Source organism: Marmota flaviventris, chromosome 9, assembly GCF_047511675.1.
Source record: "Marmota flaviventris isolate mMarFla1 chromosome 9, mMarFla1.hap1, whole genome shotgun sequence".
In the NCBI taxonomy this organism is placed as follows: domain Eukaryota; kingdom Metazoa; phylum Chordata; class Mammalia; order Rodentia; family Sciuridae; genus Marmota; species Marmota flaviventris.
The window spans coordinates 6,617,347-6,640,408 of record NC_092506.1 but is presented as its reverse complement, the minus strand read 5'-3'; the positions used below and the strand labels follow the sequence as shown (position 1 = coordinate 6,640,408).

The 23,062-nt window shown below is 45.8% G+C and overlaps 1 protein-coding gene across 2 annotated transcripts in view; it reads left to right on the top strand.

Annotated features, from left to right (window-relative positions):
* Nucleotides 1-23,062, top strand: part of Pacs1 (phosphofurin acidic cluster sorting protein 1) — a 138,344-nt gene that overhangs the window by 104,331 nt on the left and 10,951 nt on the right. For both annotated transcript variants that reach the window (XM_027944396.2, XM_071616037.1), the window contains exons 3-13: nt 4,927-5,016; nt 5,605-5,730; nt 8,532-8,676; nt 8,935-9,026; nt 9,109-9,189; nt 11,659-11,718; nt 12,721-12,881; nt 13,242-13,335; nt 18,437-18,517; nt 20,880-20,995; nt 21,151-21,286. In XM_027944396.2, the coding sequence (XP_027800197.1) occupies nt 4,927-5,016; nt 5,605-5,730; nt 8,532-8,676; nt 8,935-9,026; nt 9,109-9,189; nt 11,659-11,718; nt 12,721-12,881; nt 13,242-13,335; nt 18,437-18,517; nt 20,880-20,995; nt 21,151-21,286 (1,182 nt within the window). The remainder of the gene's footprint in view (nt 1-4,926; nt 5,017-5,604; nt 5,731-8,531; nt 8,677-8,934; nt 9,027-9,108; nt 9,190-11,658; nt 11,719-12,720; nt 12,882-13,241; nt 13,336-18,436; nt 18,518-20,879; nt 20,996-21,150; nt 21,287-23,062) is intronic.

The following is a 23,062-nucleotide window of genomic DNA, read 5'->3' as shown; positions in this document are numbered from 1 at the left end:
TCAGTTCTGCCTCTTAGCATGGCACTTACCTCCTTTCAGTTTACTTTCTCACTCAAGTGCCCTTCCTGCCTGCCAGGGCCCCTGAGAGGGGCCAGAGTGTTTTATGAACTGCTCAGTGATGACTAGTGTGGCTGTGGCCAGTTTCTGTCTTAGTCCTAGGACATCGGGGTCAGGAGGCACATTGGAGGTTTTCCATAGGGTGGAAGAAACTGGCAGCATAACATGTGCTGGGATATTTATCTTCTGGACAATAACATTTAACTCCTTGTACTTAATTACACTTAATTCAGTATTCTCAAGGAACTCAGATACTTCACCAGTGTTCATACTCTAAGTATTCCTGAATTCAGGAAAAGAAGAAGGAGGAATAGCTGCAGCAGTGTGGAGGAGCTTCCCTGGGCCAGCTAATCACCATGTGGCAGAGCTGGGACTGGAAACCAGAGAGTGCAGTTTGTTTCATTAAACTCCATTACCAGACCTTCCTCCACAAAGCCTTTCTAATGACGACTCCCTGGAGCTTAGTGAGATTCCGAAGTGCCTTTGCAGTCATTAAGTAAGGACTGAATTCTTCAGCTTGAGGATGGTGTACTTACTGAATCTTATTCATTGAAAAATGATGAGCTAAATATGGCAACTCCCGACTAACCAACTATTAGCTGGTGCAACTGTTAGGCAGCAATTTATTGTGCTAATACTGGCTCCATTAAAATCCCCATCCGAGGTCCTCACAGTGTGGGAATCATACATTGAGCTCCTCAGGTCCTTTTGGTCCTGTTTTGGGGAAAACTTGAATGGTTTCCAGCATTCTTTGTGGATTCCTGCATGTCCCACCTTATATTCTGATTCCCTATTATACGTCCTTCCAAATCTGTGAAGCATTCCCAGACACTGTGTGTTGGAAAAAACAAATGTGAGAGAGAAATGATGTGAAGGGGCAGCTTTTAGCATCTTGTCCTCCTTTCCTGGTTTTGTCCCCATTTCTAAGTCACAGGCAGTGTTCCAGTTTTGAGGAGTTGTTTCCTTTACTGAAAGCTGTTGTTTTCCCCCCATACACTGTTGGTATGGTTTTCAGCATTCCCTAGTTGCTTTTGCCTTTTCTGCAGTTAAAACCTTTTGCCAAAAAAAAAATTTACTTATTTTATTTCCCAATTAGATGTTTAATATTCTATAAATTACACTAAAAACTCTAAATATGCTGGGTATTCTTTTATTATTTTACTTCCAAGCAACTGAAAGTAACTACAGATATTATCACATACATTTATTTAGTCACCTGATTATTCATTCATTTAGTAATTACTTACTGAGCATCTCTTTATGTGCCAAATATTGTTCCAGGCACTAGGAATATAGGAGTGGGAGCCTGGGGGCAGTGGGTAGGCTCCTCAAAGTCAGGCAAAAATCCCTGACTTTGAGGAGCCTAGGGATAGGGATGAAGCTCAGGGGAGGAGCACCTCTCAGTAGTGCCCCAGGGAACCAAGCCTTTAACACCGGAGCCTTTGGGGGGGGGGGGGGGGACAGTCTTCCAAACATTCATACCACCACATGCAAAATTAAGAGAAAGCCAGCTTCACTTAGGAATGAATGTCCCTTAGGAAGGTGTAAAAACTGCCAAGTTACTGTCACCCAACCCTGATGCACATCTGAGTGCTACTGTGATGAAACAGGCAGTGTGCAGGGTACACTTGCAGGCCACAGGGAAGCACAGTGACACATGCCTATCAATTGTGCTGCTTTTTCACAGGATACCATTTTCTACTTGAAAAAAGTCTCAAACTGGTTGTTGAGACTCAAGTAATTGGAAGGGATCTCAATAACCAGCAAGGTGGGTCTGTGGCTTCAAGGAGGCACCCAGGGATCATTGCCAACAATAAAATTTGAGCTTTCAAGTGAAATTCATAATTTTGGAAAAAACCTGCCTCTGTCACTGTAAATCTAACAGCTTCCAGATTCTTAAAGGCTTTGTGAGGAGAAAAGAGGAGGTGTTAATGATCTTGATTATATAAGGCACTTGTCTCTCACAAAGGATTTGCATAACTGAGTGAATCAGCATTTTCCAAATGACCAATGCATGAGGCTGCGAAACCAAGCTGGATAAAGATTCATTCAAAGAACAGATCAATTGATTGGAATTTACTATTAACTTTTTATTTTAAAATAATTCTCACTGTACAAAAGAAATGCAGGGCAGGGTTGGGATTATAGCTCAGCAGTAGAGCACTTGCCTTGCACTTGTGAGGTACTGGGTTCCATCCTTGGCACCACATAAAAAATGAATAAACAAAAAAAGATATTGTGTCCATCGGGAGTGGCTAGTACAAAAAGTTTCTGTACCACTCATCCAGTTGCTCCCAATATTTATCTTTCTCTGTCGTAGTACATTTATCAAAACTAAGAAATTATCATAGCTGGGCATGGTGGCATGAGCCTGTAATCACAGGGGCTTGGGAGGCTGAGGCAGGAGGATCACAAGTTTGAAACCAGCCTCAGCAACTTAGCAGAGCCCTAAGCAACTCACTGAGATCCTGTCTGTAAATAAAATATGAAAAAGAGCTGGGGATGTAGCTCAATGGTCAAGTGCCACTGGACTCAATCCCTGGTACCAAAAAAAAAGAAAGCAAATAAAGAGACTATCATTAATATAGTACTATTAATTAAGTCACAGAGTTTATTCAGATTTCCTGCTTTTTCCATTGATGTCCGTTTTTCATTAATTGATTGGATTTTGGTATATGAATGCAAAAGCCTTATTGATATAGTTTGCAATTCTACTTTGCAACTAACCTTTAAGAGGCTACCCCATGGGGCTAGGGCTGTAGCTCAGGGTAGAGCGCTTGCCTTGCATGTAGGAGGCACTGAGTTTGATCCTTAGCACCACATAAAAAAATAAATAGGGAGCTGTGGTTGTGGCTCAGTGGTAGAGCACTTACCTAGCATGTGTGATGCACTGGGTTCTATTCTCAGCACCATATTAAATAAATAAATAAGCAAAATAAAGGTATCGTGTCCATATATAAAATAAATAAAGATAAAGCAGAAAAATATTTTAAAATAAAAGAAATAAAGGGATTGAGTCCAACTACAATTAAAAAATGTTTTTAAAGATTTGCAGAAATGTAACTTCATATCCTCTCCTTCATACATTTCTACTGGGAATGTTAAGTAGTGCAACCACTTGGGAAAACAGTCTGGTAGTTCCTCAAAATATTACCATGTTACCTAGAATTCCACTTCCAGGTCATACCCAAGACATATGCCTATGTCCATAGCAGCACTATTCACAGTACTAAAAAGTGGAAACAACCTAAGTCCATCAACTGGTGAGTAGATGGGTAACATAGGGTCTCTTCATACAGTGGAATATTATTTAGCAATAAAAAGAATGAGATACATCCATTTGATTCAACAAATATGAGCCTTCAAAACATTATGCTAGCTGAGCTGGCTGCAGTGGCACACACCTGTAATCCCAGAAACCCGGAGGCTATCAGGAGGAACACAAGTTCAAAGCCAGCCTCAGCAACTTAGCAAGACCTTATTTCAAAATAAATAAATAAGGCTGGGGGTGTGGCTCAGTGGTAGAGAACTTGCCTAGCATGTATCAGGCCCTGAGTTTGAACCCCCTGCACTACAAAAAAATGAAAATAAAATTAAAAAACATTATGCTAAGTGAATGAAGCCAGTTACAAATGACCACATATTATATGATTCTATTTATAATGAAATGTCTAGAACGAGAAAGTACATATAGAATATATGAAAAGCCCTACAACCAGAAAGTAGAAAAATGGCAGCACAGGGCAAGGGAAGAGAGGTGGGTGGCTGGGGAATGCCTCTGTGAAGTGGTGAGAATGTTCTGATTCAGTGCTGATGGTTAATTATGTGCTTTAAATGGGTGAATTTTATGGTATTTGAATTATATCCCAATAAAAATGTAATTTAAAAGCCTGTGCCATCTCACAAAATTATTTTGGTTTTAGAAAATATATTTTTTATTAAATACATGTTGGTAAATATGCAATCTGTTCATTATGTTATTTTTAATTTTTAATATTTATTTTTTAGTTGTAGTTGGACACAATACCTTTATTTTATTTTATTTTATTTTATTTATTTTATGTGGTGCTGAGGATCGAACCCAGGGCATTGTGCGTGCTATGCAAGCGCTCTACCCCTGAGCCACAACCCCAAGCCCTCATTATGTTATTTTTAAATGAACTAATACATATTTTAAAATATCTGCTTTAATTCATACTATAGTAAATATTGACATGTAAACAAAGCTGTTTGGGACCCTAAGTAATTTTTGAAGCATGTAAAAAGTTCCAGAGACCAGCTGGGCACAGTGGCTCGTGCCTTAAGTCCAGCAGCTCGGAAGGCTGAGGCAGGAATACTACTAATTCAAAGCCAGCCTCAGTAAAATCAAGGCACTAGGCAACTCGTTGAGCCCCTGTCTCTAAATAAAATACAAAATAGGGCTGGGGATGTGGCTTAGTGGATGAGTGCCCTGAGTTCAATCCCTGGTACTCCCACTCCCCAAAAAAGAAATATTTGCAGATGTGTATAGCACATGTTGGATGGTGAAAGTCCAGTAACAAGGGCTGCTGCTATTGGAAGGTGAAATGTCCTGTGAGTAAATAAATAAATAATGTAAGATAAGGGGTGAGGAGTGCTGGATGGAGGAAATTAGCAAATTACATATGGTGGTCAGGGAGCTCCAATGAACAAGATGCACAGATTTAGAGGGAGAGAGCTGTGTGTATGCTTAGAAGAAGAACATTCCAGGTGCAGGGAAAGCCAGTGGAAAGCCCTGCACAGGTATGGCTTGCGTGTGTCAGGCTTGATTCAAATAAGTACAGCTAAAACTGGTGAAATGTTTGGAGTGAGAATGTTGTAGCTTTTAGAAGTTGTTTTTCTTGGCTTCAGGGGTCAAAAAGAATACTTCGCTCCAACGAGATCATCCTGCCAGCTAGTGGCCTGGTGGAGACAGAGCTCCAGTTAACCTTCTCCCTTCAGGTAAGAATCTTCTAGCTCTTTAGTCTAACATGCCACTGCCAGTCTAGTTCCCAAACAGTGCTCAAACCTGGAAACTGCTTTCCCCAACAGGAGCAGAGCAGTCCCTCAGTCTGCCACAGTGGTGTGCTCAGACAGGATATGCTGCTGAGACGTGTGCTGCAGCTCAGGCTTCCTTCCCTTGCCTTAGATATGGCCATAGCCACCTACTCACCCCTATCCTTAGTGACCCACAGCACATACCCAGCAGTCTTCTGTTGCCCCTTGTGATCCACATCCTCCCCTTCCTCATCCCCCTGGCACATCTCTCACCGTAATCCCAGTAGCCACATTGAAAAGCATGGAGAAAACACCTGACCAGATGGCAAGGGAAGAGGCAGTTCTGAAACTGTGTGGAGCCTAGAACTGTTGGGGAGCCAGGCACCAGGCAGAGCCAGCCCCTCCAGCACTTCTTTCTCCCCTGACTACCCCGTGCACAGATGGTAGAAACCAAAGCACACAAGGGCTGTGTCCTGTAGCGGGACTCCAACCCCCCGCACCCCCCAAGACACGGTGGCTTAGCAACTGTCTGGATTCTGTTTGTGCTCCTAGTACCCTCATTTCCTTAAGCGAGATGCCAACAAGCTGCAGATCATGTTGCAAAGGAGGAAGCGGTACAAGAACCGGACTATCTTGGGCTATAAGACCTTGGCTGTGGGACTCATCAACATGGCAGAGGTGAGCAGAGAGTAGTCTTAAACTGCTGGCCTGTAGGTCAGAGAGCCAGGACATGCGCAGGGCCCAGCTGTTCATGCCCAGCATGTGATTTCCACAGCCTGCGGGCAGGTGTTCAATTTTACTTTGTAAGTTATTTTGTTGGAAATTCAGGGTATACCTCTTTTTATCACTTTCTTCTTCATGGGTTTTTTCTCTCTTTTTGTTGTGGTGGTGGTGGTGGTGGTTGGTGGTTGATTATGGTTGTTGTTGTTTGAGATGGGGTCTTACTAGGTTGCCCAAGCTGGCCCCAAACTCCTGGGCTCAAGTGATCCTCCTGCCTCAGACTCCAAAGTAGCTGGGACTCCAGGCTTATACCACCTTGTCCAGTTCTAACTTTAAAAAAATAATAATAATGTCAAGTTTATGGAAAATTTGAAAGAATAATATGAAGAATTCTCCTGTACCAAATTCACCCAGATTCTTAATTTGTTAGCTTATTACCACCATTGCCTTATTATCCTGTGTCCCTTTATGTGTATCACTTTCTTTTCTGAACCATTTGAGAGTAAGTTGTAGGCGTGGCCACCCCATTGCACATTACTAGTGCACTAGGTTAATTTCCTAAGAACAAGATGCTCTCCTTCCCGAGCTCCATGCCGCCATAACAGTCAGGACACTGACACTGTCTCACCCCAGCCCCCAGTCAGATGGTGCTGAATGTCTCAGTAACCTGAGATCTGATCTAGGAGTCCAGATTGTGTTTTGTCGCTGTGTCTCTTTGCCCTCCTTCAGCATGTAGAGTCCCCCAGTATTCCTTGTCTTTCATGACCTCCTGGGTTTGAGAGTCCAGGTTCCTCAGTCAGGTTTATCTTACCATTGTCTCAAGATTAGTTCTGTTTGTGCAGTTTTGACAGAATTACCCACCTAAGTAGGGTTGCTGCATGGTGTTGATTTGTGCCTTGACTGGTGGTAATAAATTTTATCACTGAGCAAAGATGTTATCTGCCAGGATTTTCCACTATAAAATTAATGAGTAAGTATTTTGTATTTATTAACAAAAAATATTCTATGTAGAGTTATTTTGAGGCTATGTAACTTATCTTTTTCACCAACTAGTTTGAGCATCTATTAATGATTCCTGCCTAAACTGGTTAGTACTTTGATACCTGCTGAACTGTGAATATCTAATCCTACCCTTCCTCCTGTGTTACCAGTTGGCTTCTGTTATAAGATGGAGCATTCTCTTCTCCCCTCTATTTACCAGTTGATTCACTTATTTGTACCAGTTATGCAGGTGGGTTCCTAAAAGGACATTTATTTGATGGGAATTAATATGCTAGTACATACTTACCTATTTTGATATTCCATTTGTCTCAGATCTGGCCAGTGGGAACCCCTAAAAGCCGCCTTTCATGCCCTTTTTGATATGGCCCTTCATTTTTCACACACTTTTCTTTCTGGCACAAAATATTCCAAGCTCATCTTGTTCTTTCCCTAATCCAACCCCTGGAATGAACTCATCCTCTGAGAAGTCCTGGGTTTTTTGTAGTGGATAATGGTATTTAAAAACCAAGATGTGCTGGCTTCCATGCCTCGTTGCTCCCGCTGCCTCTTCACACGTGCATGCACATGTGTGTGTGCACGTGTGCTCGCAGACACTCCTGCACCATGTCCCTTCCACATCTGGCCTCTCACCATGAGCACAATGGTAGCTTCAGTTCCAGCACAGTCATGGGCTTTTCCAGCTATCCCCTTCCACATTTCTAATTCCCTTCTGCAACAGGGAGAAGGAGGCTCCCATTTTTTTATTTTCAGCATTTTGCTGCTTGTGCAGTTCTCCTGTGTGCCAGGCGAATCCCCTCAGCCCTAACAAAATCTAAGGAGAAAGGAGCTGCAAGTCAGGTTTTTCTTTGTTGTTGTTACCAGGGGTTGAACCACTTAGGGATACTTAACTACTGAGCCACATCCCCAGCCTTTTTTTTTTTTTCAAACATTTTATTTAGAGACAAAGTTTCACTGAGTTGCTTAGGCTGAGTTGCTTAAGCTAGCTTTGAACTCAAGATCCTCTTGCCTCAGCCTCATGAACCATTGCTGCACATTAGTTTTAAAAATTATTTTGGTACTTTAATAAATTAAATAAGGAAAAGTTTGTGTCCTAGTAGAATATGTGAGATAGTTCTAACCCATCTTTCTGTCCTCTTCAGGTTTTATAACAAAGTGAGAGATTTGAGGGTCAGTGGATTAATGTCAACACCCCATTTTCCCCACTTTGTCAAATCCTGCCATTTCCCTGTTCTATGGCCCTTATTCCTCATTGCCAGAGTCAGATGACCACCACTTGTAGGATGAGCCCCACCAGCCTTGAGAACTAGTTTGTCTGTGAAGTACTTAAGCTAACATGCAGTCCCTAAGGATTAACAACCATTTTCAGTCTCAGGCTTGGATTACCAGCTGTAAGTACATGGCCCTGACCAGTGGCTGGCACTTCTGGAGATAGCTGTTTGGTTTGGGTGTTTTGTTTTGTTTGAGATGGGACCTCACTACATTACCTAGGCTAGCCTCAAATTCCTGAGCTCAAGACCTTCTTCCTTAGCCTCCCATGTAGCTGGGGCAATAGGCATGTGATACTTTGCCCGGCTTGGCAATAGTTTTAAAGTAAAAGTTTGAAGGCAGTGGGAGTACAGTAGGTGTTGACTTAGAAGTGAGAAGGAAAATGTGTCAGCAGAATGCCCTTGTCACTGGCTTGCTCGCTCATTTGTATTAATAAAAATAACAGCCCTGTGACCTGCATGAAGGAGCTTCCACTGCCACTCTGCTCGCAGGTGATGCAGCACCCTCACGAAGGCGCTTTGGTGCTGGGCCTGCACAGCAATGTGAAGGACGTCTCAGTGCCAGTGGCAGAAATAAAGATCTACTCACTGTCCAGCCAGCCCATTGACCATGAAGGAATCAAGTCCAAGCTGTCTGGTGAGATACATGCAGTGTCTGGGGACCCATGGGAGACAAGGGTGCCTGTCCCCTGATCTCTGTCCTGGGAAAGCTTAGCAAGGCCTTCCTGAGATGTGTCCAGGCAAGAGAAGCTTGGAGATCCCTGGAAATAGTGTGTCCATGGTCATAGGCCTCCCCTCCTCTTCTCTGCAGCCCATGTGTGCTGCCTTCTGATCATCAAAGTCTCTTAGGCAGATGTTCCAGGGCAAGTCTGTCTCACTCATGTGTCTGTTCCAGATCGTTCTCCTGATATTGACAACTATTCTGAGGAAGAGGAGGAAAGCTTCTCATCAGAGCAGGAAGGCAGTGATGATCCCTTGCATGGGCAGGTAGCTTCCCACGGCCTTTTCTATGAAGTGCCCGAGAAGCTTCCGGGATTTCGTGGCCTCATTCCATCCCCTGTCCACTTAGGACCTGTTCTATGAAGATGAAGATCTACGGAAAGTAAAGAAGACCCGAAGGAAACTGACCTCAACCTCAGCCATCACGAGGGTGAGCCACCCAGGTCGTGCAGCCGAGGCTCTCATCTCAGGTGGGAGGGGAGTGGTACATTTAGATCTAGTGGGGCTTTTGAAAATCTGTCAGCTCATGGCTATATCATCAAGATTTCCATTCAGCCCCAAGTCCCTACCCCACTACCCACTAAGAAGCAGCATGGTAGGAAGCCACTTTGGCAGACAGGGCAGTGCGGGCTTCAGGTTCTGCAGTCTAGAAGAAAGGCGGAGTACACTTCTTCCAGAGTTGGAAAACAGGTGCTTGGGAGTGGGGGGCGGGCAAAAATACTCAGACCCCTCACCTCCCCTCTCCAGGCAGGTGCTACAGAGAGAAGACCACCTCTCTCTAGAGAGTGCAGCTAGGTTGTCCTTTACTGAACTTACCCAGAAATAATAGGCAACTACCTGCAAACTCCAGAGCTGGGTTCATTAAGGTTTGATTACATTAGAAATAGATATAAATATATAGTTCTGCTTCATGGATCCACAACCCTGGAAAACAAATGCCTTTGGATTATGTTTCCTGCAGAAGGTTTCCTCAAGAGTCCCTAATTTTTGTAAAATTCAAGTCCTAGACAGAGAAGCTAAGATCCAAAATTTCCAGGGACCTCTGATTGATCCTGAAGGCCCTGTGCCAGCATGCAGGAGTCAGGAGTACCAGGGGGTTTTAGGAGAGAAATTCCCAGTTTCATTTCCCCCAAAGGCATTCTGATTCTCTTGAGTGCAGAGCCAGCCTAGGGACTGACACCCTGAGAGTGAGGGGCCCTTTCCCTTTGGAGTAGAGCATAGGTCAGCCCTTCCAGAGGTGTATCCAAGCCTGGCAACCCACTGTGAAACAAGGCCATCACCTCTGCAGGCAGCCTCAGGAGCCCCGGGGCCTGTGTTTCCATACAAACCCTCCACACAGTGACCTTGATTTCCCCTCCACATCAATGATTGGGGAACAGGAGAACTGCTCCCTTATCCCATTGTACTTAAGTACCTCAGGCACCCAGAGCCCCAACCCAGCCCCTCCCAACATAGCACTCTGAGAAGATGGAGGGCTGAAGCTCCTTAGGCTGGGCTTTTCTCTTTCCTACTCTGTAGCCACCAGGAGGCCCACAAAGGGTGCCCCTGGGCTTTCTGAGTCATCTCTTCCTATGTTTCCTGCCATAGTGTCCCCCGGAGTACAACCAGAGATCAGTTTCCCCTGTCAACATCCTCCCCCAGGGATGGTTCTGGATGTGGCAGGCACTCTCCAGTTGTGTTTCTGGACTCTCAGCGATTGCCCTTGGCTTGCTTTCCTCAGTGTGCCTTCTCTCTCTCCACCAAGAGCACATTCCAGATGTTAATCTGTGTACTGTGCTGATAGTCAAGCTTCTCCTGTCACTGTGAACTCAAGGGCACAGGCCCTTTCTGCCCTCTTTGAAGGCCTTTCAGTTTTATTTGCAAATAAGTTGTGTCCATCCCCAGTTTGAGTCTCATTCAGGCAAGAAATACTTATGTCCACAAACTAAGTCTGGATCTCCAAGCAGGGGACAGAGATCAGTGAGGCTGGTCAGTGCCGTCAGAGAGCTCTAATGTCTGCTCACACTCATCTCTGCAAGTAGCTATAACACAGCAGGATGGCACTGTGAGGCTGAACTCACATAAGGGACAGTCGTGACACTAAGGGGAAGGCGACCACATCTGATAGTATCTCAGATGAGATGCCAAGAGATGGGCACATACACCATCACCAGGTAGATTTGGGGACTACTTGTGTTCAAGGCAGAAGACCCTGTGCACAGAGGCAGTGTGGGGCTGAACGGTATTCTCCAGGCATCAGCAGCAAGCTGCCACTAGGCCAGGGATGAGGAGTGGGTGAGGCTAGAGACGGGCAAGACTGCCCTTGGACACTGACAGACCTGACTCCTAGGCCTTATTCCAGAGAACAGGCCAGCCAGAGTGGAGTAGCATGATCAGATTTGCCTCTGGAAGGAAGAAGGCCGATACAGTGGCCCTGGGGAAATGCTAGGAAAGGCTTGGGTGAAGGCAGTGGTGTCACAGGTTCTGACCAGACAGCCGGAGTGGGCCAGCGTGGGCTTGGAGGGCACTCCAGGTTTGGACTCAATGACTGGCAGGTTGGGATGTCACTGACTGGGGTTGCACATGCAAGAAGAGGACAAATGTCATTCTAGGGACTGAGTATATGACAGGACTCTCACCAGAGCAAGGGATGAGCTGGCAGTGCACACCTTGGAGTTGTCAGGGTGCCGAGGGAAACCTGGGAACAGCAGAACCTCCTCTCAAAGCTGCGCATAGGGCTCTAGGACCTGTGCTATGATTGGCTGTGCTTGGGCCTGTCTTCCCTGGGAGGATTCAGTGCTGAGGCCAGGAGACATCTCTTCCTGTCCTCTCGCCATTCCCTGCAAGGATGGGCTCTGTTGCCTTGGATTGACCACTAGTGGATGTCATTTGAAAATTACTGTGCAATTTGTCTCCACAGCAACCTAACATCAAACAGAAGTTTGTGGCCCTCCTAAAGCGGTTCAAAGTTTCCGATGAGGTATGGCCCCTTGCCCCTGAGGTTGATGGTGAGTAGAATTCCTGGAGCTCCCCACCTTGTTCCTGTGTAGCACTGGGAGTCTGCCTCCTGGCATGCCTAGTAAAGCACTGAGGGAGAGGGAGGCTAAGCAAGACATTCCACTCCTGGAAAGAGGGAGGAGCTTCACACCTCATGTGCAGCTTCGCAGTGTCTGGAGACAGTACAGTGGTGTCTAGCCATTAATTAATACAGGGCATCTGGCTTGGGATGTCAGCAACAAATCTAGCTGCTGCTATTGATTTTCTCTCATCCCCTAATGGAAACGTCAGTGAGCACCAGCCTGCAAGATCAAAAGTCCTTGATGGTTAGCTCTTGAGCCACCAGGAATGGACCACTGATAGAAAAGCCATCTCTTCTGGGTTACAGATGTTCTAGGGCTCTGCATTTGAGCCAAAGCTCAAGTGAGGCCAGAGCTCCTCCATAGCTGCTTCCTGACACCTTTCCTCCCTCAGCCATAATGCCCCCTGCACCCACCTTCACTCTTCCCATCCAGGGGATCTTAGTTCTTCATCCTTTCTGAACCTCCAAGTCCCAGGCAGAGATTCACTTTTTGCCTCGGTGGACTGAAAAGGGGATAATGGTGAAAGTTGTTCAGAGAGTAGGTCTTTGTCCTTCTGTGGACCGCAGAAGAAGGCAGAACTAGCCGCCCACATGAACCTGGCTTCTGGGTTTTCTTGGCCCGTTTCTTGGGAGAGGCATATTAGCACTCAGTTTTCCTCCTGATGCAGGGTCCTGTTATAGATGACAGGGAGACCTGAGAGGGGAAGGTGGCCTTACTACATCCCTGCTCTCAGGGCTGGACCACAAGAGGACATCAGGACTATTCTACCAAGTGTGACTCTGTGACATGTCCCTTTAGAGGGCATATTAGGCAGGCCAGTTGACATGTGGCCCAGAAGAAAGGAATTGCTACCATAATTGTTAACATGAAGAACCCCTCAAAGATCCTTTTTCTACACACAGGTGGGTTTTGGGCTGGAGCATGTGTCCCGGGAGCAGATTCGGGAGGTGGAAGAGGACTTGGATGAGCTGTATGACAGCCTGGAAATGTATAACCCCAGCGACAGCGGCCCTGAGATGGAGGAGACGGAGAGCATCCTCAGCACCCCAAAGCCAAAGCTCAAGTGAGGCCAGAGCTCCTCCATAGCTGCTTCCTGACACCTTTCCTCCCTCAGCCATAATGCCCCCTGCATCCACCCTCACTGTTCCCATCCAGGGGATCTTAGTTGTTCATCCTTTCTGAACCTCCAAGTCCCAGGCAGAGATCACTTTTTGCCTCTAATTGACAAAATTCTGACTGGATTCTTAGGAAGTCCCTCCACCCAGGTGCCATTCTCCGCCCCCACAGCATCCTTCCTCACTGGGTGGGCTTCCTAGAAGCCCAGGCTGTTGATCTGCCTTGAGCACTGGCTCTGCTTGGCTCTCGTGAGCTGCTGTTCTGAGCCACGATGGCTACTGACCCCGGCTGTGCTTCTTCGCTGCAGGCCCTTCTTTGAGGGGATGTCGCAGTCCAGCTCACAGACGGAGATTGGCAGCCTCAACAGCAAGGGTAGCCTCGGAAAAGACACCACCAGCCCTGTGAGCAGACCAATGGCAATGAGGGGTGGGGAGAGGGACCTGGCGTGTTGGCTTCACACTCTGGCCCTCTGCTTCTCTGAGCATGGCTCCTTTGAGACCACAGGAAAGTGGCTTTAGTTTTCCTCTCGTCAGCCTTGGCTGGGAGCATAGCACTCTGATGGCATTGCTGTCTCTGATCAGATGTTCTTTTTGATCTGTTTCTGCTGTGACATGGAGCCTTCCCTCCTGTCTCCAGAACTCTCCCTCCATGTCCTTTATGCAGTGTTTGAGAGCATGTGGCATTTGGCCAAAGGGAAGTGATTGTGCCTTCCAGGGTAGGGGAAAACCAGTTTCAAGGGGCAGAGGAGCACATGGTCTGTCCAGAATATAGTACCTCGACTCTGCTGGGTGGAGAACTTAGAGAAGCAGTGCCCTGAAGGATGTAGAATGTAATGAGTAAGAGGACAGAGCCACCCTGCTGTGGTGTCCAGTGCCCAGCAGCAAGTCACGCAGGATCCCAGGGTAACGCTGCCACCTCAGGCCTGGAGAAGCTGCTCTGCCCTGGGTTCACACCTAAAGGCTTGCAGAGCAGAGCTGTCTTTTCTGTAGACAAGAGGAGCCAAATCCTCCAGTTGTTGCTGCTTTGGCAGAAGATGAGGGATATGGTCCCCCGTCCACAGAGGGAATACACAGCTCAACCTGCAAGTAGTAGGTGTTAACCATGAGGAGATGATCCAAAGCTGCCAGGCACACCATCTCCTGAAAGCATAGTCTAGTAGGGCTGTGTCCTCCTGCATGCACAAACCACCAGTGTCTCCTGGGGCATCCGTGGCTGCTGTTCTGCCTGCTGTCACCAGGTGGCACCGTCTCCTAGCTTATTCCTCTTCCCAGTTAAGGCGCAGCCTGACCCATCAAGAATGGCCTGGCAGTGTGTTAGGAGACAGAGGAAGGAAAACTGGGGTCTACACCAAGAATCCTCCCACGGACAAGCTTCAGGCCTGCCTGGCCACCAGTGACCCAGTGCCTCCCCAGCTCTGGTCCATGGTGATCTGGGCCTGAGGGTCCTCACTTACTGTACTGCTAGCATTTAGGATGTGGATCAGAGTTCCTTTTCCTCACAGGGGGCTGCTGAATGGCCCTGCTGAATTGTCACTGTCCCTGTGGACAGACCATTGGCCACAAGAGCCAGATTCCATCTTAAACAGAAGTTGTAGTTCTTCTAGAAAGAAGCCCAGGGCCTGCTGAGGGAAGGCTGCTACCCAGTGCTCTGGAATGTGGGACAAGTGCTGGCCAAGCTGATGCCACGGGGCACTGATCACAGCACTGGCATGCTCTGTGGGTGCTAGTGCTCCCTGTCACTTGGTCATTAAGAAGAACTAATTTATAACAACAGAATTGTTTCTGGATTGATAGAATTTTACTATAGGTTCTGCTTTAGTCTCACTCACATAGTTTACAACATTTTGAGGAAAAAATTACTTTGACAGTCTAAGCCTCAGATGTCTTATTTGTAGGGTAAGGGTGTAGGCACAGGAGCCCATTGCCTCAGAAGGCAATGGAATATCAGTCTCTACAATGTGATGGCCTATGAAGGCAAAGAATGCATTTGTGCAGAGCAGAATTTCTAAGTATGAATCGTGACTCCAGTGACTGTAATCTTGGTCAAATTCCCAAGCCTCCATTTTCTCATCTACAAAGTACTTGTCAAGAAACATGCTTCACCAGGCCTCGTGGAGATACAGTGAGATCATACAGGTCAGACCTCCAGCAGGAGCTGCTTACTGGTTGCTTGCTGGGGACCTGCAGCAAGTGTCAGCTGCTGTTGCTCTTATTATCATAATTCCTTAAAGCCATTTCAGTTTTGGACTCCTAAAATTGATAGAATTTAGATGTCTTTTATACAAGTCCTTCAAATTCTGGTTCTTTGGCTAGAACTCAGACTTGCTTTGCTGCTCCTCTACTGAGAGTTCTATTTTGAAGAGCCCCATATGTCTTGATGTGGGTGTGGAACTGTGTAATCTTCTGGTAAGAAGGCACTTTGGGAACAGCAGAACAAGCCTGTGCTCTTATATGGAGAACTTCCTGGTAGATTAGGAGCAACATACAGTTGTGCATGTCTAGGGACTATCTGGGTAGCTGCTGCCTCACATTGGTGGCTTCTTGTCCCTACTGCTGAGCATTGTCACTGTTATATTTTTGCTTCTTTGTTTTTTGGTGGGTTTTGTTTGTTTGTTTGTTTGTTTTGTTTTGTTTTGAGGTGCAGGAATCAAACGCAAGACCTTATGTATACTAAGCAAGTTCTCTACCACTGAGCTACATTTCGGCCCCATATGTTCATTTTTTTAAATTCACCTTTTGTTTTATTTTGTTTTGTTTCCCAGCTTCTCAGAAGATTTGGTTTATCACTAGAACCAGAAGAAATTCCTGATACAAATTATTGCAGTTGTTGAGTTTTCTGAAAGCTCCAGCACACATAGCAACATAATTTGGCTCTTTATGCTGATAACAATAGGCCCTGACAGTGCTTCAGGAAGTTGACCCAAGACACTGCCTGCTACTAGGAGCTGCTATTTCCATAGCACTGTCAGTAATGTGTTAGAGACTAGAGCTTTATCCCCCTCACCACACACACTTCCTCAACAGCCACCATTACCTGTGGGCACATGCTACAGACTGGGAACCCCCTCCAGTGCCAGTTAGGCAGACACAGCTGGAGCACTGCTGGGCTGGAACAGAAGTTTGGAGAAATTAGGAGCTAATTCCAATTTTTATTGACACTTATGCCTTAATAAAGCTAGTTGGGGGTTCTTGCCCTATGATCACCCTCACTTGAGTGCAGACTTTCCCTTTATAATAGATCTCTCACCCTGATAACCTTAAAAAAGACAACAACAGAAAGCTAATGTGGGGGGCTGGGGTTGTGGCTCAGAGGTAGAGCACTCACCTAATATGCATGAGGCACTGGGTTCAATCCTCAGCACCACGTAAAAATAAAATAAAGGTATTATGTCCACCTATAACTAAAAAAAAATTTAAAAATACAATAACATTAAACAAAAAAGCTAATGGGGGTTACATCTCAATAAATGCCCCCTTTGCCATGGAAACATAGTAAGAAAACAACAAGGTTACTTTAAAACCCCCAGTGGAGCTGCATTCCCTCTCTGGTCCATGCTGATCTGAAAGTGAATGAGAACTATCATCAGCAGTGCTGTTATGGGATTCTAAACTCTGTTAGCAATGGCTAGTCACGTAGATAATGTGTAAATAAACTACCTGCATGCTGTTCTGCATGGCTATGAGCTGTTACCCAAGCTACCCCACCTTCAGCCCTGAGGTCATGGGGTCTAGCAAGTGACCATGGGATTCTCCTTGCAGATGGCTCTGAACAGCAGTTCTCCACTAGGTGACCTTGCCTGCCAGGGGACATTTGGCAGTGACTGGAGATATTTTGGGTTGTCCCCAGTGGGGGGCTGCTACTGACATCTGTGAACAGAAGCCAAGAATGCTTCTAAACATCCTGTGGTGCCCTGGACAGCTGGTCCACCAAGACTGTCAGCAGAGCTGAAGTGGAGAAACCCAGGTTTAGAGTGTGACACAGGAAGCCTGCTCTTGTGGTCTTTGTTCATTAGCTGATCCGGTGACCCCCTGAATGTATTAGCCTGATGTTCCCAGTTTTATGACATTTACTCAGAGAAAGGACTTTGAGTAATTGAGAGGAAGCAGAATAGCCTTTATATTTTCTTCCTCCTTTGGTTCCTTAGAAGAAACAAAGAAATTCACTGAGGCCAGTGCCTGCCCAACATCCAAGACCCATAGCACATGCTGCTCCTGGCTGTGGTGTTGCTGTCTGAATAGCTAGAAGCCATATTACCTAATACTAAATATTTAGTTATTTATCTTTATCTGCAAAATAAACCTTCATTATTTATGAGCCACCACGTGGTTTCACATTAGGCATCTTTTTGCTTAATATATATTCTGTTAAGAGAGTTTTCTGGGTGTTTCTACCAATCAAAAAGCATTGGGCGGGGCTGGGGATGTGGCTCAAGCGGTACCGCGCTCACCTGGCATGCGTGTGGCCTGGGTTCGATCCTCAGCACCACATACAAACAAAGATGTTGTGTCCACCGAAAACTAAAAAGCATTGGGCACCAGTTGCAGTGGCCACTCCTGTAATCCCAGCTACTTGGGAGACTATGGCTGGAGGATCAAAAGTTCAAGGCCAACCTCAGCAATTTAGCTAGATCCTCTCTCAAAATTTTAAAAAATAATGGGGCTGGGGTTGTGGCTTAGTGGTAGAACACTTGCCTAGCATGTTTGAGGCACTGGGTTTGATCTCCAGCACCACATAAAAATAAAAACAAATAAATAAAGTATTGTGCCCATCCACACCTAAAAAACATCTTTAAAAATTTTTTTTTTTAAATAAAAAGAACTGGTAATGTAGCTTAGTGGAAGAGCACCCTGGGTTCAGCCCCCAGTGTCCAGGGAGGGAAAGCATTCGGCTACCATGAGTATCTTCAGTCTAAAAATCATAGACCATGGGGCTGGGGTTGTGGCTCAATGTTAGGGTGCTCACCTGGCATGCATGAGGCACTGGGTTTAATCCTCAGCACCACATATAAATAAATAAAGTCCATTGACAATTAAAAAAATATTTTAAAAAAATAAAATAAAGATATTGTGTCCACCTAAAACTAAAAAATAAATATATATTTTTTTAAATCACAGACCCAAACTATAAGATTCTCCCTTCTCTGTTATGCAGAGGAAGCCTCCATATTTCCCTTTAGGGCAAAAGTGTCCACTGAATTCAGGGTCAAAGACTGTATGGATCCAATTGCAAAGTCATCTAACTTTGAGCCTCTCTTCCCTAGTGACATCTTGTGGGAGTCAGAATTTCTGAATCCCACATCTCTGTGTCATTCACTTAATGATTAATAAAATAACTGACCCCTCTGAAACTTCGTTTTCACAAAAATATACCCCTCATAAGAGCCCTAAAGATGTTCTGAGGTTGAATACACTAAAAGTATTTTAAGCATCTAGGGACCTAGTAAAACATGTTAGAGTTATAATCATTTAGATCAAGGATAACCAATTATTATAAATTTTGCAGATGGAATTGGCTGCTCTAGAAAAAGTCAAATCTACTTGGATTAAAAACCAAGATGACAGCTTGACCGAAACAGACACTCTGGTACGTATGATTCCATTTCCTCTTCTAGCCATTTTGGATATTCTCTGCACCTTTGGAAATAAAGGCAGAAAGACTCTTGTGGGCTGGTGCACATCTGTGTTCTTTTCCTCCTGAAGTCCTTACGCGTGGGGTAGAGCTGACCCTAAGATCAGCTCATTGCCCACATTAACAAACCAGAAATGTCCCCATTCTGCCCTTTAATCAGAGCTCATCTTAGGGTTGAATAGTTGGGATAATTTCTGTCATTTACTTCCAAAAGATGATGACCAGTGTCTTCCCTTGAAAAGCTGTCCCTTTCCCCTTTCATTGGGGAGTTTAAATCAGGAAGTAACCTGACTAGAATTTCATCTGAAAAGATCACTTGTAGTAGTCACATGGCCAAGCAGTGAGCATTAAATCTCTTGAGTGGCTACTGATCACTCCTGCTCCAGGAGTGGGGCTGCCCAGGGTGCAAGCCAAAGCCTAGTGAGGCAGAGTGGAGTCGGTTGGGATGGCCCCCACGTGAGCCTTGAATTGCACATACATTCACCATGCACCTCTGGTGCTAAGCACAGAGGATGCAAAGATGCCTGAACCATGGTCTCTGCCACCAAGTTCCCCTTTGCAGGGGTAGCCACCTGTGCACACCTGGGACAAGACTTTGTTAGAGGCCCAGGGAAGTGCAGGGGGATGCACTCTGGAGAGAGGTCATCTGAGCTGGCCTTGCAAGACACCCTGCAGTTCATCTAGTGGGATGGGAGGCTGGACACTAGGTGGGAGGGAGAATGCCATCTGATGTGCTGTATCTGAGCCTCAAAGTGAGACCTTCTGGTAGTTGAATGGAGTCCATGGAAGTTATTTTAGACTTTTGTTTAATTTTTTTTTTTTTAGTTGTAGTTAGACATAATACCTTTATTTTATTTATTTATTTTTATGTGGTGCTGAGGATCAACCCCAGGGCCTCACAACACGTGCTAGATGAGCACTCTACTAATGAGCCACAACCCCAGCCCCTAGACTTATGTTTTATATAGTAAATAATACTACATTGAGCATCTCATGCACGATGGAGCATTAGGCTTAATTCAAGATTTAAAATGTACTGTATTAACCTGTTCATTCACCAGCTTCCACTCTTGCCCATTGTGGTCCATACTGCATGCGACTACTACAAGTGATCTTTTCAGATGAAATTCTAGTCAGGTTACTTCTTGATTTAAACTCCCCAATGAATGATTATATCTCAAATGGAATTTTAACTTAGCATTGAGAGGAAAAAGCCAAATGTTAGAAGCATGCCATAGGATTTCTTTTCTGTGGAATTCATAAAGAGGCAGAACTAACCTATGATGGCAGAAGTCAGGGTACTGGGTGGGAATGGGAACGGGCATTTGGGACCTTTCAAGTGTACTGGAATGTTCTTTCTTCATCTAGTTAATGGCCCCTGGGGCTATCCTTGCATAAAAATCAAAGTTTATGCTAGGGAGCAGAACACTTGTCTAGTATGGGCCAAGCCCTAGGATCTGATCCCCACCATTGCTAAATAAATAGATAAATAGACTTTATACTTCAGATCTAAACATTTTACTCCATGGAAGTTATTCCTTAGTAGACATTTTTAAAACATAAAGGATGGCAAATGCAGGGAGGTAAGCAGGCACACGTGTGGAAAGCAGTCTTTCAAAAGGCTAGGGCATCAGGGAAGTTGTCATCCTAGGGGCTTATGGGAGATTGACTTGATACCTCGAAGGCCCACTGGAACTGTGCAGAGCTGTTTGAGCTGTTTGCAGTGTCCCAATAGAAACACCTTGATCTTAAGAGAACACTCTGGAGTGAGCAGACAGGATGGGTTCTCAGGGGAGGAGGTAAGACTCTTGAAGATTGTCAAAATGATCCAGGAAAGACAGAAGCCTAGACTCAGGGTGGGAGGAGGTCGCTGGGTGGAGAAGGAAGTGATTGACTGCCAGACAGATGCAGGTTGGCTTTGACCAGTGTGAGGAGGCTGCAGACAGACATCACCGGGTCCCTAAGCCACAGGTCCTGCCCTGACGAGGTGTGAGATCCTGCCTCCCCATCTGGGAGCAGGAGTCCCCAACCCCTCTGAGGAAGGCCCATCGTCAGCACCCGTTCATGTGCTAAACACCTTTGTAGTCATAGAGGGCAGAATTGGGAGGGAGCAGATGAAACCCAGCATTGTGGGAGGATGAAGTTAAATTGAACAGTAGTAGCTTCTCCATTGGTGAAGGAATAGTTTTAGAGCCATGCTTCCAGGAAGAGAGTGATTGGGTGGCTTTGGTGGTGGTAATGGGCCCTGCAGGCTCTAGGGAACTCCTTAGTGGTCAAGTGAGAAGTAACCTTCTTTTGTTCCCTTCCTCCATGGCAGGAAATCACCGACCAGGACATGTTTGGAGATATTGGCACAAGTCTGGTTGTGCCAGAGAAAGTCAAAACTCCTATGAAGTCCAGCAAAACAGAACTGCAAGGCTCTGCCTCCCCCAGGTACACCAAATTGGAGGGAAGCAGATGACACAGACCTGCAACCAAACTTGGCACAGACTCAGGGACCTAGGGAGGGTGAGAGCTGGTGCAGCTTTGGGGTTGGAAGGGCTACTTGACCCCTCCCCTCCCCTCCCATCTCATCCCCTTTCCCTCAGCAAAGTAGAAGGGACACACACACCTCGGCAGAAGAGGAGCACACCCCTGAAGGAGCGGCAGCTCTCCAAGCCCCTGAGTGAGAGGACCAACAGCTCTGACAGCGAGCGCTCGCCTGACCTGGGCCACAGCACACAGGTATTGTAGTCCCCCAGCAAGACCAGGCCCTCCGAGGTTGCCTGGATGTTAATCTCCTCCTTCGACAGCTAGATGGTGAGGAAAGAACACTTGAAATGCCGTGAGTAGAAGACTGTAATGAAAGACCTAAGTGAGAGGAAGCAGACATGTTTGTCATCCACTAGTGGGAGGGAGTTGGGCTTTGTGCTAATATGTGGGGAGCAGCCATCAGCTGCTCAGCGTGTGCCACCTGAAGCAGCACACAGGTCTTGCAGCAATTCTGTAACCTAAAAACTCATATTGAGGGGGCGCTGGGGTTGTGGCTCTGCTGGAGAGTGCTTGCCTAGCACATACGAGGCCCTGGGTTTGATCCTGAGCACCACATAAAAATAAATGAACAAAATAAAGGTATTGTGTAAACTAAAAAATATATATATTTAAAAAAAAAAAAAACTTACATGGGCCAGAATGTTGCACTTTATCAGTGGCTATGTGAAGGCCCAAGGTGCCAATGTTAGACATCAACTTCTTAAGGCAGACTTGCAATTTATCAGAATCTGCATGAGCAAGTAAAATGTCATCCATATAATGTATGATCAGACAAAGCTGTGTAAGAGGACTGATCGCATGAGAGACAAAGAGCTGGCATATTGGAGGGCTATTCTTCATCCCTTGGAGGAGGACTATCCAGTGATATCTCCGGGTGGGTGTCGTGGTGTTAGGTTCCCACACCATAAAGGCAAAAAAGGGTCTGTCCTGATGTGCTGTAGGTATAGAAAAGAAGCAATTCTTGAGGTCTATAGCAACAATAAAATAGATGCTCCGGATGCTGGCAGGATGAGGAATACCTGAATGAAATGAACCTATCTTTTTCATATATTTATTGGTCTTAAATCTTTTTTTTAAATTTATAGTTATAGGTGGACACAATATCTTCATTTTATTTTTTTATGTGGTGCTGAGGATCGAACCCAGTGCCTCATGCATGCTAGGTGAGCACTCTACCTCTTGAGCCACAACCCCAGCCCCTTAAATCTTGAAGTAACCTATGTTTCCCATTTTTCTTGGGGATTACAAAAATAGGTGTCTTGTGAAGGCTGGTGGAGGGTTCATTGTGCCCAAGATCTAATTGCTCCTGAACTAGGTGCTTAAGAATTGTTAATTTGGGCGGGGCTGGGGTTGTGGCTCAGTGGTAGAGTGCTCCCCTCACATGTGCGAGACCCTGGGTTCGATCCTCAGCACCACATGGAAATGAATGAGTGAAGTAAAGGTATTGTGTCCAACTAAAAATAAATAAATATTTAAAAAAGAATTGTTAATTTGGGTTCTAGGATAGGCCACTGTTCCACCCAGATGTGATCTGTGGTGTCCCATTCCAGGGGGATGGGCTCTGGCTTAGTGGTCAGCGGAACAGTGGCCCTTAGAATTGGGGAGGCACTGGTCTCCCCAGCAGTCCTATTTTGTCATGTATCATTATCTCATCACACAGAGCTTTATCATCAGTAGTTATAACACACAGGGAAGCAGGGCAGTGACCCCACTCTCAACCGCCACCTGGAGCAAAGCCTAAAGCTCTGGATTCTCACCCTACTTCTGTCCTCTCCTACCTATGGGATCTTCAGTCACTGACTTTTCTGTACCTCGGCTTCCTCATGCAAGGGGCCATGCAAGCCTGAGGAGAAATGAGAAGAAACCAGACCTCGGGGCATGTGTCCTCTCTGAAGCAGTGGCTTCAGAGCTGGGGCTGGCATACCTCACAGTCTCGCTGTTGTGGAGTTAGGCAGTCAGCCTGTTCAT